The 16,411-nt window shown below is 43.1% G+C and overlaps 1 protein-coding gene across 3 annotated transcripts in view; it reads right to left on the reverse strand.

Annotated features, from left to right (window-relative positions):
• Window positions 1–1,281: 1,281 nt before the first annotated feature.
• Window positions 1,282–16,411, reverse strand: part of MKLN1 (muskelin 1) — a 93,643-nt gene continuing 78,513 nt past the window's right edge. For all 3 annotated transcript variants that reach the window (XM_040060981.1, XM_058420109.1, XM_040060983.2), the window contains 5 exons: window positions 16,004–16,118; window positions 14,238–14,377; window positions 11,896–11,998; window positions 3,607–3,661; window positions 1,282–1,700 (listed from right to left, as the gene is read on the reverse strand). In XM_040060981.1, coding sequence (XP_039916915.1) covers window positions 1,579–1,700; window positions 3,607–3,661; window positions 11,896–11,998; window positions 14,238–14,377; window positions 16,004–16,118 — 535 coding nt within the window. In that variant the 3' untranslated portion in view covers window positions 1,282–1,578. The remainder of the gene's footprint in view (window positions 1,701–3,606; window positions 3,662–11,895; window positions 11,999–14,237; window positions 14,378–16,003; window positions 16,119–16,411) is intronic.

Genomic DNA, 16,411 nt, shown 5'->3' on the forward strand with positions numbered 1-16,411 from the left:
GTTCTCCCTGAAGACAAGCCTGGCCTCTGACATACTGTTCCTTTCTAAGTGATTAAACACTAGGTATGAGGCTTTGAATTTTATTTCTAATGCACCAGGACTATAAAAGTCACACAAAGAACATGATAAAGAGGCAATACAATCAAAGCAAGCAGACACTCGAGCTCTGAAAAAGACACTTGACTAACTCTTTATTTCAAGAGTCCAAATCATCTTTGCACACATGGGACTTCCACCAAGTTCAACAGGAGCCACAGCAGGTGCAGCACTGATGCCCGACTGGCATGAACACTGCTGGACAGAAAGTTTTGCCGTTTCATATAAATATTTACACCTGCCAGTGTGCACTGAATGCTCACTGACACTGAATGCAGAGTTTCTAATGCTGGATATGCATGTCCTTCGTTCCACCTCACAGTGCAGCACCAAGCCCTTACAGTGTTTATAAAGAAGGCTTTCAGCAAAAGGAAAAATACATTTTCTATACATATGCATCAGCTCATTTTCAGAGATTTATGCTAAGAAGGCCTCCCTCACAGTCAGATCTAGGTCTAAAATGCATTGACAAGGGAGCTGCACTACACGGGAAGGAGACAAGCTGTTGGGAGCAACGCCCTGTACACGTACACACGGACAAACGCACACAGAAGCACAGGGGAACGAAGACAATCTGCTTCAGAAATCCTACACCCAACCTGGGGTCAGGTTGCAGAGGTTGGGGGGGTGTGTGGTGGAAGACCCAGTTTTGCCAGGCTCGCCAAGGACCCACAAGGTTCTCAGTGGATGAGCACGGCCACAAAGAGATCAATCCCTGAAAAGGGGCCCGTGCAGGCGGTGACCGCACTCCCGTTTTCCAGAAGGGCTTTTTCTTCTGAGGTTCCCTCTTGCCTGCCAGTGGAAGGCTCCAGAGAACAGCAGGCAGGGATGTAGGTAGTCAATTTAGATGGTGTCTCAGAAGCAATTAGACAGGACTGTCAGCACAACTCTGGGAAGGGAAGACAGACGGTTCAAAACACATGCTCGCCTTCCCATGACACACCGTGAGTACAGGACTCAGGACATAAATTATAACATCTCAACACATGCCAGTGTCCTGCCACCAAGTTATTCAGGTGCTGAGGATGGAGTTGTAGGATTAAGCAATACATCATGACCAGCTACAAATGAGGGAAGAAAAACCTCTTCCCACTCTTCCTTAGGAAACACAAAATAAAACCCATCATCTTTAATCCCAGACAACTCACAAATCTCAAATTTTCCCCCATAGGCAAAAAGATCACTGCATGACTGGGTTTTATTTCTTCTTCTTTTCCCCCCACCTTTTCATCTTACATTTGCTAACTCAAAATCCAAAGTCAGAAAAAATATATATATTTAGTCAGAAGTACGTCAGTTACATTTTATTAACCTACTCCAAGGGAAAAGCTCCAGGGATTCACCATACAAGTATAAAACCCCTTTCAAACACCTAGGGGTTACTATATTAACTTCATCCCAGCAGTCAATCAATGCAGTAAAAAAATTAAAATACTGAAAATGGATGCTTTCCCCTCTTCCATGTGTCCAGCGATCGCTCTGTTACAGCGTGATGAGGTCCACCAGGTTGCCTTTAGGAGGGGTCATGTTGTCTGGGAAGAAGTTGACTAACGTGTCAAACAGCTGAGTTCTCTGGGCATACGTGTGGTCAACGTCTGAAAATCCTAGGGGAGGAAGGAAAGGGGAAAGTTAAGTCACTCCTCCCAATCCCAAACACTCAGTTTAGCTGTGGAATTGTCCATTGGGGATAAATGTTAACAGCTCCCTCTGCCTCCAACTAATAGGGCTGCCTGCTCTCCATCCCACTACTGTGAGTACATATACAGGGATTACGTCACCCCAAGCCAGTGCTGCCATCAGAATGCCATAAAAAGTAATAAACAAATGCCTGTCAAGCTCACTGACAGCCCTGAAGAAACGGGGGAAGCAGGAGTTCTCAGGGGACTGCTCTGATGTCCCAGAAAACAAAATCCATGTAGCTATTTTTATTTGGTGCCTCATTTCTTCTGTCCTCAGGGTTTCTTCATTATCCTCACTGCCATTACCAAAACCGCTCCTTGGATTGCTTGGAGTTTTCCTTGAGATAAGCGCTGCTGACAGCAGGAGTCCCAGCTCAGGGTTGGTATTTACTCACTGGACTTGCACCCGGCAGCATCTTGGCACACAGGAGCTTTGCAAACCGGTTTCTGGAGCGCTGCCTCCCAACACGGTAGGGTTTGGTTTGCATTGTTTATCCAAATCCTACACTAAAACCATCAGCAAGAACAATAGGGCAGGCACACAATGATCTCCTCCACTTTGGATTCCTTCCACTGCTGCTATCTCAAAGGAATGCTTTTTAATTCAGTGAACTCATTCTTCAGTTAATCAAAGTCAACCAAGTTAATCAAACCAAGGAGGGTTGGGGTTTTTATTTTCAAAGCAGCTCTTGATGTACATATCCTCCTATCTGTAAACCCAAAATCTGGATGAAGTATTGTACTGAGTCAACTCATCTAATTCATCTTTTAAAATGCTTAAAACTAGGGAAAAGTTTTGAGGGTGGTGAAGCACTGGCACAGGTTGCCCAGGGAGGCTGTGGATGTCCCATAACTGAAATGTTCAGGATCAGGCTGGATGGGGCTTGGAACAATTTGGGATAGTGAAAGGCGTCCCTGCCCATGGCAGAGGGGGGTGGAATGAGACAATTTTTGAGTTGTCCCTCCCAGCACAACTCATTGTACGAGTATGAAAAATCCAACTTTTTTGAAACTTGGGGTTTTTTTCTTTAAAAAGAGTTGACCTTCAAGGCTCAACTTGGTATCTTCCAAACCACAGGAACTTAGCAGAGCTTCCTCATCCAGCAAGGCAGAACTGCAGTGGGCTTTAATTTTCCCTGAATTTCTTAGATTGCAAATTATACCTCCACCAAAAACTGAAGTCATCCATTCTCTTAGCGAGAGCTTGGTGACTTGAGGACACCCCAGCAGTTACACAGATGTCATTTCTGCCTGTAGCTTTCCTATAGATTGCCTCAGGATGAGTCTCTGAGATCTCCCAAAGAGTTAACTGGACAGAGCAGCGAAACAAATCATGGCTTTGGCTCAGCCCTCCTGTTTCCAGCCCTTCACGCCACTGTTTTCTCCGCTCTTGACACTCTGCCCAAAGAACTCGTTCTGTAGAGAACAGAGCGAACCAAACTACTCCAGGAATTGCAGTTATCACAGCAAACAGAGCCGTAGCCATGCTGTGAGATTCCAAAGTGACATGACAGGAGGTGCTTTATTCTGACCAAAGCTTCTGTTTACTTGGGTAACAGCGAAGGATCAGATGTAATAAGAGACACAAAATGATCCCGGGAGGTGGTGGTTTAAAACCACGGATGTTGACAGATGTTTTAAATATGGGCTTGAGGCATTGGACACTGGTCATTATAAATAACCTCTCAAATGTCTGGGTAGTGGCACTTTGCATATTGAAAAGAGCCTGCAATGTTGATAGGAACTATAACATTTGATATAAAAACCAGTAGAAACTAAGAGTAATTATCAAAGGGAACATCATGTAATTCCTCTGACACACAATACTCACCAAGAGTCGTGAAATCCGAGCCAGACTTAAATAATGCTGAGGCAAGAAGCTGAAACTGCGGAAGAGGAGGCAAAGGGACAAAGAAAGAAAAAAGTGTTATTAACCACACAGGCAAAAATCCCAAAGGATTCAGAGGAGTACAAGTAGCTTTAGAGTTGCTGTGTTTTCTCTACACAATCCTCGTAACTCCTCTGCCATACACGTGAGTAACAGCAGCAGGCACTTTCACATGAGCACTACAATTTGTCACCTTGGCACAAGTTAGATGATTTTTCCTAGAACTAGAGCAGTGTTGATGCAATGAAAGGTATTTGACTGAAAGGTCTAAAAATCTCTTTTTTTTACATATAATTTTTTGCCTCTTTGGCAGAAGGTAGAGTCCTTTCCACACAATAACATTCCCAGTGATTAACATGGTACAGGCTCAGCAGCCAGGGATTAGATGGCACAAAAACAAGGTAACTGCTGGAGTGAGCATGAACTTCTTGAACACAGAGAAAGCTCTGCCCAGAGAAGCTGTGGATGCCCCAGCCCTGGCAGCATTCAAGGCCAGGCTGGACTGAGAAACCTGATCTAATGGGCGGCATCCCTGCTCATCCCTGCTCATGGTTTGGAACTCAGTGATCCTTAAGGTCCCATCCAACCTAAACCATTCCATGACACTAATGACAACAACCCCTCTGAGCTGCCAGAGATCTCATACCACAAATTTAAGGCAATATCTTCTTAAATAAAAATTCTTCGTTTGGGAACATCAAGACCATGAATAAAAACATTTTAATTAACACATTCATGGTTTTATTCCCCCTTCATGTCTCACTGATAGATGGAGATCACAGTGCCTTCCTCTGCCCCTGACTGCTGTTTCCAGTCACCCAAGGAACAGCAAAGCTTAGTGCTTTGTCACACTCCTGCAAAGGAAGAGTTGATTCCTTAAAGCCTCACAATCTTGCATCTCCTGCCTGTGTGTCTTTTCAGCACACAGCCTGAAGGAAAAGAAGGGAGGAAAAAAACAGAAGAGAAGCAAATATGTTCAGGGAAGGAATGGAGAGAACAGCCAGGCATTACATATCCATCAGCTTAATTTCAATTTCAAGAAAAAATGGGAAGACAATTTGTAGGCATGTAGGAGTGGAGAAGGTGATGAGTAGCAGCCAACGTGAATTTGGCAACAACAAGTTGTAGCACATCAATCTGATTTCGCCTATGAGGCAGAAGGCCCTAGGGATGGGACTTGGCGACAGACCTTGTCCATTCTGACTTTCACAGGAATTCTAACACTTTTATATGATATTTAAGGCACATTGTTAAGGCATCACTCAGATTAAGCCAACGGGGGAAGACAAACAGGTCAAATAACTTTACTGTGGGTGGCCATCAATGGTTTGACATCAAAATGGAGCCTTGAATCAGGAGTGATTCATCTGTGCCCCAGGGTCAGCATCACCCTGGGTTTTCAGTGATAACCTGCCCGGCAGAACAGGGCAGGATCACCAGACCTTACACCACACTCAGACTGATTGCCAGCATGGAACAGACAGCCTTCCAACTGTTTTTCCACTTAATCCAAATTAAAATGATGGATTGAGGTGCATTTCACCAGGGCCAAGTGCAAATCAACATAAACAGGAAAAATCAGCAATACAGAACAGGTGCAGAGGCTCCGTGAAAATGCACTTAGGAGCTACAACAGATCAGTATCACTTTATTATAAAGCTCACAAGTGCATGAAAGAGAGCAGAATCTTTAAATAAAGTACTCTTGCTGTTATCAAGGTTCTAAATGCCTTTACAATAAGGCACCCATTTTGGGATGCCCTGTATCAGGTTAGCAACATATGAGGAAAGCACTAGAAAAAAAATTAAGTGGGCTGAAAACCAGGAAGAGGTTTTCTAGGAAGAAAGCTCAAAGGAGTCAGGGCTGCAGAGCCTCCACAGAACAATGGCCAAGCACAAAACTGCCAGAAGTCACAGATGCAAAAGGCTGCTACGAAAAGTAGATCTACAACCAAGTGCACAAAGTTAAAAAATACTTCAGTAGGATCAGTTTCAATGTGATGTCAAGGATAAAAACAGGCTAAAATAAGGGACTGCAGTGCTCTGGGGTAAGTCTGCATCCTCTGGGGAGGGTACGGTGAGAAAGATACAGGATTGACAAACTGGAGATGAGGAGGAAGTGGGTGTTAAGCGTCCTCCTGAGTGTAAGGCCTGGTTACACAAAATCACTGCAATGCCACACGTGGATTCCACCGTGAGCCTCGTTCGTGAGAGCAGCTTGGCTTCCCAGCAGCACCGTACTTAAACAGCTGCCCAGCATAAATAGCTCCAAAAGTTCCAATAAAACCCGTGGCTAAATCCGTGCAGCTTCTGAGAGCAAATGCCATGCTCTGGCCATCCTTCCCTCCCACACAATTGCCTCATGGGCCCGCTGCCAGCTGCCTGGCGGCACACGAAACTGGGATAAAGCGGAAGCCACGGGCTCCCAGGGGTTCCCGTGCTCCCGCAGCAACGCCCTGCTGGGAGCACGGAGCCACACCGGGGCTCAGGTGCCCGACTGAAAGGCCAGATGAGCAGGGTTCAGCCAGGAACTCAGTGAACTGAGACCAAAACCCTGCTGAAAATGGCCCCTGCCAAGTATTCCGGCCTCATTCACACCAGGCATGATGGATTTTCATGGCTACGAGTTTCTTTGCAGCTTTGCGGGGAAGGAGGATCTTGTTTCCCTCTCCACGGATGGCATCCCACTTGAGTTCACATGGAGGGCTGCTGTTTGTTTGGTTTGAAATTAAATTCATGTATCAGCTCACACTTGAAAAGCACTTTCTGATGGAAAAGTCAAGCATGTGAGTTAAGAACATCAGTTGAGGACAGTGCTGAGCCTAAGCTGGTTCACTCTGCATTTGTATTACAATTCCAACCCCTACCGTGTTCTTCCAAAGAAACTCTACTTTTTTCCCTGAAGTGTAGGACAGTTACTGCTCACTCAATACCAGGTCTCCTACATACCATTCCCAGCAGATATCCAATGTATTATTTTCTTCACAAAGTTCAAGCTCTGCTCTAAAGAAGGAATTAATTTCTTCATCGACTTTCTTATCATATTAATTGTTATTCTAACAGATGGTACTTCAAACTCTGATTAATATTGGGTCTATTTGAAACCAACAGTATCTGATTTTTCAAAATATGTAGTGTTATGCAACAGCTTCTGAATTCACAGAAAAGCAAAGCCCTCAAGCAAATCACACCTCAGATCTCTCCCATCAGGCACCAGAATAAAACACCCAATTAATGACCATCTAGGAAAAACAATTTGCTTAATATCACGCAGCAACTCTGTTATGGAGGCAAGAGCAGAATTCAATTATCCAGCAGAAGCATCCAACTGCTTTAATCACACCACCACCCATTTTCTTCTGACAATCCCTCTGGCTCACTGGCTTCATCCATTCCAAATTAAGCTTCCACTCAAAAGACAGCAGTTCCCTTTGTTATACAATTAACTTCTCTCTCGGAGATCCAACCAGCCTTCTGAACGGAGGCAGGGGTTCCTTTGAGACAAACAGATCTGGTTAACTAATTAAAGGTTATATACTATGTCTATTTTTATATATTTGCTGCACACCTCTGCCTTTGCACAAACAGAATGAGTACCTCTGGTCTGGGATAGCTGGCAGGTTGTGTGAATCAGACACAATTCCTCCTCCTCCTCCTCTTCTGTAAAGCCTGTGTGTGACTGCTCAGATCACAGCACAAACCAGTTCCTCAGCTTTGACCAGTTCTCTGGGGCTGGTGACTCCCAGCACAGGCTCAAAGAGGCAAAGAGAGGCTCAAACCCTTTGAGGATGGAGCTGTCACTGAAATTGGGAAGGCTGAACGCTGTTTTTGTAAAGGCTCCTTGGCTCCAAAGCCTCTGCTTCTGCAGCACTCAGGCTCTGAGGCTTTACAAAGAATCACAGCAGGACACAAAGAGAAACAGGCTTTTCTTAGCTCCTTCCTAGAACTATTTTTCCCATTTGGGCTTCAATTTTCCCAGAAATATTAGTCTAATGCAGATTCAAACAATACTTTTGGGCCCTGCTGGCTTTATCTGTCAAATTTATTAAGGACAAGGTCTAAAGAATGGAAAGTATGAAGCAGCCTTGAACAGGGGCCTCCAGCCTTAGTCTACAAGCAAGTTAGGCCTCAGACTGGCCTCCAGGTCCTTGGCCTTTCTCCTACCATGCTCCAAGAAAAACATACTGTGAATTTTCCTTGAGCTTTGTATCTATTTTACAAAAATCATGGGATCGAGCTTCATCAGTTGTTGAATCTTCATGTACAAAATTATCCTGCTCTCTCATACTTGGAAAGCACTGGACATTTTTTGTGTCATCTTGATTTCTACTGCAGCCCATTTAACAGCAGCAAAGTTCTGGGTATGATTAGTGCTGTGTTCAAGGAGCATCTTTAGCTTTTGGACACGAACTCCTGATGTTTCTGTGCTTTAACAGCACCTGTTTTTCTCTAAGAACAAAATTTGGAATTCAATTTGATATTTGTTTTGACCATCCTTTCATCTTTAAAAGCCTGCTGTTGTAATCTACCACCAAACTCACATCTGTGTGTGACAGAGAAGAACAGCCATGCCAGCAGAAAATCTTACACCAGCAAAGGACCTTTTTAATACAATTTTTAATCTGTTAAATCACAGGCAAAATTCCCCATTTTCTAGGGGCTTACCCTCCTTTTCCTATAGTGTCAGGGCTATTAACCTCCAGCCAGTAAAAAAGATCCACTGATTTGGGAACACTGAACTGACTGAGGAGGTTTAAGTGATGCCAAGCAGAATCACAGTTAAAGAGAACTCGATCTGCATTTGTGGGCAGAGAAATTGCTGGCACACAGCCTGTGGCTACTAAACCAGGCACCCATGCAATACCTGTTACTCTCCTTCATTTCATCGCAATAAAAAAGGGAAATAAAAATATAGCCCTCTTAGCATCCCTAAAATTCACAGCAACAGAATGAAAATCTTGGGGTATGTTCCTACTCTCAATCATTCATGCTACTTTAAACAAAATCGGTTACTAACGCCAAAGTAAGTTTTAAGAACAGTCTGTTTGTTTTCCTTGGCATCCAACTGCAAACAGCTGAACAGACTTGCCTAAGTAAGTTAGAAGGAATTACTTCTATTACAAAGCAAGCAAGCCTCACCACAAGGGGAAATTCTGCTTGTAATGGTATATAACACCACCCAGATCTCCATCCATAAAACGTGATGCCATGAATTCATGTTTCAGCACACAAAGTTGAGGATAAAACTATTCAACCTGGTCCTTCCCAAATTTAACAGTTGCCCTGGAAAGAGGGCAAACAGGCAGGAATTGATTCCCTAAAGTTCTGAGAAGCCTTACAGCATTCAATGGCTGCAGCCAATCACATCTATTGCCTTTGCTATTAATCAAGATACAAATCAAACAAAGGCAGGGTATGGAGGTGTCTGGGCTGAGAGACAGAATCAAACTGGAGCTTGGAATTCGATATGGAATCCAAAATGCCTGCGTCAGTCCTTTGGAAAGCACAGGAGCTATTTGAAGATGCAATGCCAGAGCAAAAAGCCAACTCGATGTGATAACCGGAAGGTAAATTGACGTCAACTGGAAATGCACCCAGTCAGTACCAGCCCAGCAGCTGGCTCTGTGCCACAGCCCTGCCAGATCTGTCCCAGTGTAAAAAAGCTTTGGAAGTTAAAGCTTTCTGACCAGCACAATGAAGAATAATTAAAAACAAACAAACAAAAAAACAAAAAAACAAGAAGAAAGAAAAAAACCCTAAAATTCAAACAAAAAAGCATCCCAGAAAGTGTTAAATGATTTTTGGAGATGGCTGGAATGGATGGAAGCTTTAATTCTGCTGAATGGTGTGTGCTGATCCGAGGGCCCAGCATGACAGACAGAAGCTATTGGATTTTGTTTGGATCAGACATTAGGCCTGCAGAGAAAGAATCCAGAATATATTCACTCAGCTGGACTGAGCTATGTAAGCTCATTCACTGGATCATTAATGTTCAGAACACCAGTGCGCTCTCTGTAAAGGGGTAATTCTTATTTTCAAACATTTTATTCTATTTCTACCCGGTATGATACAGCTTCTACATTCCCCCAAAATCTCAGAGAAGCCCATGCAGGCATGTAAATTCTCCATTCCTATAAGGTGCACAAGCTGAACACTGAAGTAGGAAAAGGAAAAGCAGGATACTAAAAGGCTTTCCTGTGCCAGATGTGCCCAACGTGCAGCTTCTGCAGCAGCTCCTTCAGTCTGTGGGCGACAGGAGGCAGCAGGAACTAGGAGAGGAGCTTGCTTATCACACCACAGATGTTTGCTGTTCAGGGAATAATAAAAAGGCCCAGCCAGCCATGTGAGGCAAGATGTCCTCAGGAATAACTGGCTGAGGAGAGACAGGCTGCCAGCACACGGGTGGACATGGAGAAAAGGGGAGATCAGAGAACACAGGTCACATCTTACAGGAGTGGGAGGAAGCAGAAGGGGAAAACAGCATCAGAATGGGGGCTTGTACTGTGTGGGTTAGTACAGGCTCAAACAGCAAGAAGAAACCTTGAATTCTGGGTTCACTTTTGGGCCCCTCACAAGAAGGTCACTGAGGGGCAGGAGCTTGCCCAGGGAGGGGAACTGAGCTGGAGAAGGGGCTAAAGTACCAGGAGAGGCCAAGTGAGCTGGGAAAGGGGTTCAGCCTGGAGAAAAGGGGAATCAGGGGGAACCTTGTGGCACTGCACAACTCCCTGACAGGAGGGGACAGCCAGGGGCAGGTCACTGCCAAGTAATAAAACACAGGACAAGAGGAAACTGCCTCAAGACTGGGTATCAGGAAAAAAATCAGCAGAAGGATTGTCCAGGTCTGGCACAGCTGCCTGGGGAATTGTAATCCCCATTCTTGGAGGTATTTAAAAGCCATATAGATGTGGCACCTGGGGACATGGTTTAGTGGTGGCCTTGGCAGTGCTGGGGCAATGGTTGCTCTTGATGACCTTAATGGTCTTTTCCAACCTCAAAGACTCTGGAACTGTAACCACACACTGGGAAGATGGCACATATTAGGAAAAAAATAATCTCCTTTTCTACCTTAAGAAAAGGAGAATCATCTGTTGTCTTTCCTATGCTAGAATTGACTCGAAAGGACGTGAAACTAGTTGATACGGAACAATTTAAACAAGAAACCATTTACAGAGAACAGAGTCACAGCACTTAAATGTGTTGTTGAATCACATGTTTATAAAGGCTGATTAGAATTTATGATGAACGTGATCACTTCCAAGATCATGATAAGAGTAAACTTTTTTCCTAATTCTAACCCTACAATTCCATCCTGTGCACATGCAAGAAGCATATTCTCCCCAAGACCTTTCAGTGCCTGTATAATCTTTCCTTTAGCTAAAGTAGCAAGTTAAAGCCACCAGATTAAGAGATTTAATCCAGGGACACAGCATGGAATAGAACTGCCCCTCCTCCTATCATGGTTTTATAAAGAGAGCTGTTGAATCCCTTCCCAAGTCACATTAAGGAAAGAAGAGAGCAAGAACCCCAGACTTATCTACCCATCAGGAGCTGAACTTTGGCACATCTCAGCTGGCTGCCTCAAATTCCATGTGGAAATTAATTCCAGAGTCAAATCAACCACCTTATCTGACACTTCTCACTATTTCTTTAATCCGTTTTGTAAAGCGACACGCACTGCGGTACTGGAATCAAAACAGGAAATGGGAACAAATTCCTGGAATAAATAAAGAACATGCCTACTGGATAATATTCAAAAGGCAAAGGAGATAAGATTTTAAGGGAAGCAAGCAATGTATAGGTATAAACAACTTGCAGAAATATTGATCATCTTTGGAAAAGCTGTCTCTCCCCAGAGATGCTGAACATGGAGAAACCTGAGCACGAGTAAGTTTCTACTCCCTTTCTACTGCACAACCAACTACAGACTGGTGACATTTCAGAGAGTTTACATTTCAATTAAAGCTCCCAAAATATACACCAGCACACTGGAATTAAAACAAAGGCTTAGTCTTCACTCTTAGGAGTACAAAAGCTATTTTATCTGGACCTGCATTTGTTTAATGACTGTTTCCAAAACAGTGTGACTTAGGTGCAGAGAAATACATGATATAGCAAAGTGTTTGGTACCTGCAGAGCTTTTACAAACTGAATAAAAACCCAGGTTTAAGAGGCTCAAAACTTTCAATGGGAGCACAGTTTAAATTTCTTTAGGACAAGGATCATTGATCCTCACCTCCTTTGTCTCCTCGGGGTCCGAGTGATCCACAGTTACATATAAATCATTCTGCAGGTACTTCAGTGCACTGAGAGGGTCAGTCTGAGCTTTCTCTTCAAACCTGCAGAGAAGAAACAAAAGCCTGAGCAGAGCCATTTCCTTCAGGACTAAATACTATTGGTTCAACAGAGAGCAAAACCCATATTACAAACCCAGTATTTCCAAAGAAAACCACATCAATGGCAGCTGAGCCTCGTGCTTGCCAGAATTTCAAGCCAGACTGGAACATGGAAGAGGGGTTTTTTTGGGGTGTAAAGGAGTTAAAAGGGCAAAGTATTACATTCTTACTAAAAATATTCAGGAGCATAAGCACAGAAACTTCTTAATATATAAATATAAAATATTGAGTACAGCTTGTTTTCCACAAATGAAGTAAGGCGTGAGTAGCACCTCACAGATCAGATACAGGCAAGCCTTGAGCACTTCAGTCCCTGGGATATTAACATTCACCTGTGGAAAGAGCACAGCTCCATAAAAATCCTGTGCACCATCACCATTATTTCCTCATTTTCTTTTAATGAACAGGAACTGCAACTTCTGTGAATTCCCTCAAGAAGTGAACAGAGCCCTCAGGAAATTATTCTGGGCTCAGCATCCTCAGTGAGCAGAGCTGCTTCCCTGCAGCACTGAGATGGTTGCATAAGCCTAGAAAGGATGAGGTTTAAAATCATCTTTTTCCTCCTTTCTCTTACCCACTGAGTGCAGCATCACACTGTTTGTCATCTTCTCATATTGTTATTTTTTTATTTGGGTCATCCACCTGGCTATTTATACCACAGTGGAAATGTGTAGCCTGAATTTTGAAACTGCCTAAAGATGTCAGTGATTGAGCAGTGCAGGGAGCACAAAGATTTCGTCTGACCCCTGATGCATCTGCCAGTTTGGTCACTACAAATGGTTTCAAACACTGCCACGGATTTTCACAGATGACATCACCATGGTCCAGAGAGCTGAAATGCTTTAAATGAGTGGAACCACTGCCACCTTGTCTTTTTCACCCGCCCAGCTTGGCTGACTGGTACTGAACAACTTCATAGGAAAAACAGCAGGACCTCAGCTGATGTGTGGGTTTGCTGTGGATGCAGGGCCAGTACCTGTTCTGGTACCCAGACCTTGGGGGAGCAGAAGTAAAGAGCAGCCAGTGACTCCACAGCAATTCAGCTCCAGCCAGGCACCCATCCCACCATCCCTGGCTGCTCAGGTTTGGCTCCCTCACAGAGACCCCCAAAATGGGAGCATGGTGCATAAACCCCAAACTTCTGCCAGATAACACACAGCAACACGTCCTTCAAGTGCAATTTATGCAAGTAGAAACAAATAATCCAGAGCTGTCTCTGGAGGCTGCACAGCTGCATTTCCATACCATCAGAGCTGGGTTTAATAAACCTCCCAGATAACTGGGCAAGGCCTGTCTTCATTTTTGTAGGTATTCACATCTACTGTGTGGCTAATCTCAGCGTCTCACCCAGTCACAGTGGCTGTGCGTTGAGTACAGCAATTTGCTTGCTGCCTCAGAAATAAAATACCATCAGGAAAACCTGACCTCCCAAGTCTTGTCAGAGCCTGATAACAAAGAATTCTCCCCCAGAATGCACGGAAGGCTATTTACTGCCTTCAAATGATTTGCTGGGTCCTGAAAGGTTCTCTCACTGCTGCAATTGCTTGACTAAGGCAACACCATAAGCTTGATTTTGAAAAGCTGTCACCCTAAATAGCAAATCTAAGGCAGCTCTGAAGCATCCAGAGTGCAAGAAGCGCTGCAGTGTAGCTGAATTCTGCCCAAGTGAGCTCTTTCAGGAGTTTCTGAATGAGAAACTCTGATGACCTCACCACGGTTGAGTCTCAGATGTGCAAAGGCATCCAGCCCCCAGACTTCATTAGCATCCTTGCAGGCTGTTACTATCTCCAAGCACAGTGTTTCCAAAACATACTCCATTTCCTTGGGAGGTGACAGCACCAAAACACATGTTGATGAGCAGCAGAGTGAAAAGGGAATCTAAAAATTCCCCATGACTCCCCACACAATAACCAGATTTTTCTAGTTTTGGAACAGCAGAGACAAAATGAATCAAGTTCATTTTGTAGTTTAGCCCTGGCCCGCAGCTTTTTATTAATATAATTTTAAAAAATAATCAAGAAACCCACAGAAGGTTTAGAAGGGACCTTGGAGATCATCTAGTTCCATATAACCAACAAAATGACATTTCACAAAATGGTTTATGAGAGAGTTGAGTCTTAGCAACTTGAAAAAAAAAGAGACACCTGGAAAAGAAAATTGCAAACCACCTTTGTTTCTATACCTGTGCTTTCTGATGAGGTATTTGCAGTGTCTTAGCAGGTATTCCTTTGAAGGTCGACAGAGCTTCAGAGACCAGAAATCATCTAATCTCATCTTTGGAGAGCAGGATTTACCAGGATTCCCTCCAAATAAGTAATGAACCTAAGGAAATGAGAGGCAGATCAAAAAATTGATTGTTTGTGTAAATCCACTGAACAAAGACAATTTACTATGTCGGCAGCTTTGCAGAGTTTTATTCTGATGGGAGAAACTCTGCCTTTTGAACAAGTTGCCCCATCTTATTATTAGTCTCACTTTGTCCCCTTCTGGAGATGAAGAAAGTTCTCTAAAATCATTTACATTTTAAGATAATAAAAGAACTGTACTGTTAGAACACCCCTCTAGCAGATACCTGAGATATTTAAAAATAAAGATCCAAAATTCATGCAAACTCCTTCTTTAGGAAAAATCTATGAGCATGGTAAGTCCTTAAGCACTGACAGAGTGAGCTGGAAGTCCTAAAGACGTCCAAAGTAAAGTGACAGCAAGCCCAGTCCAGCACAATCTAGACTTACAGAGAGAGGCAAATTTCCAGAAGAGTGGAAGTGTCACAAAAGGAATGTTTATTTCCCCACTACATTTTTCTTCCCATCGTGTGGTAATTTCAGAGTCTGAACTGTTGATATTAAACACGCTACAAAGGACCTTCAAATACTGAAGTTTAACAAGTCCAAGAGGCTACCTTTCCCCACGGCTTTAAAAATAATCACTCAAAACAATGTATTCTGCATCCCACTGCTGTAGGCTCTCCTTATTTATATCAGAGGAGTTTAGAAAGGTCATTGGAACAGAGGTTTCTAAAAATAAGACTCTTCAAAACAAGCACATCAAACAGCTCCTCAGATAAAGCCGGGCAACTGGGATGATTTAGCAACCTTCAGAGTAACTCAGAAAATACTACTCTGTCTCATGGTGCCTGACACTTAGAAGTAAAGGCAGAAGAGTATTTATTTATTTACTGTATCATTACAGTGAAGACAACAAGCAATGCAATTTCTCCATACAGAATCTGCACCCATTCCTCCTTAAAATCCCTCTTATTGTCAAGTTTTGGGCTAGTTGGGTTTCCCAAATTTGATTAACACCCCACAGAATGCAAGATTAAAATATGTTTTTCTTTAACTCAGACTGTTTCAGACTAGGGAGAATTTTTAGAAAAATTCATGAAAAGATCAGTAAATGTGCCACAGTAATTTAAATTTATGAGTAAATGAATTTATGAACCTAATCTGTGGGTTTGTGCTTTATTAGTTAATATGCACAAAGCCCTAAGTTTACTGAGCTGCCATATACACTGAATCAAATTTTAACTCCATTTATGTATGAATGTGTCCACTGGAGGCTGACAGTGCTAAACAACGAGAATTGTTTCTGACATGCAGGGCAAAGTCAAGCACCTTTGGTCCAGAGGATTCTTAACTGTGATTAGTTCATTCAAACACATCTTTTCCTAGAAATTTTGGTAATTATCTGTTCTAATTTAGTCACCAACAGGTGAGATTAAATCCCTGAGGAGAATGAATGAAGCTTTGTGTGTTCTGAAGTGGAAGAACACATCTCATGTTTACTTCATATTGACATAAAAAGTAGTTTAGCACCTTATTTCAAAATATGGGAGGTGAGAGTTACCATATTCCTCCAAATATTCCAAAAGCATATTTATTGCACCATCTTTAAGGAAATAGCTACATCTTAAGAGCAAAGAGACTAAAAAAAATCACTTCATACCTTGTGCAACTCATCATACACCAGCTGATGGGCAAACCTTGGGCAGGGCTCCTCTTCCTGAAGGCTTTTACCCGGATTCTCTTTTGCTGCTTGGTCATTCTTATAGACACAAGACCTGAAATTCAAAGCAGTAAGGAATTATTAGCTGTACCTACAGGAAGCACAAAAAGTTGCTGAAAGGTTGGAAGGTACAAATGATGTAAAACACCAAAGATTGTCTTACTTCTCTCTATGTTGTCCTCTATTATCCCATCCCATTCTTAGCTCTGCAAAGAACCCAGCCAGCAATCAGAGGTCACCTTGGCTGAAAACAGTCCTCAAGCACAAGCCAAACAGGAAAAAAATTCTAGAAAATTATTTTTCATGAGTTTTGGGGATCTCTTCAGATGTTGTATTATTTGCCTACAG

The sequence above is a fragment of the Hirundo rustica genome, chromosome 4 (assembly GCF_015227805.2).
Source record: "Hirundo rustica isolate bHirRus1 chromosome 4, bHirRus1.pri.v3, whole genome shotgun sequence".
Taxonomy (NCBI): domain Eukaryota; kingdom Metazoa; phylum Chordata; class Aves; order Passeriformes; family Hirundinidae; genus Hirundo; species Hirundo rustica.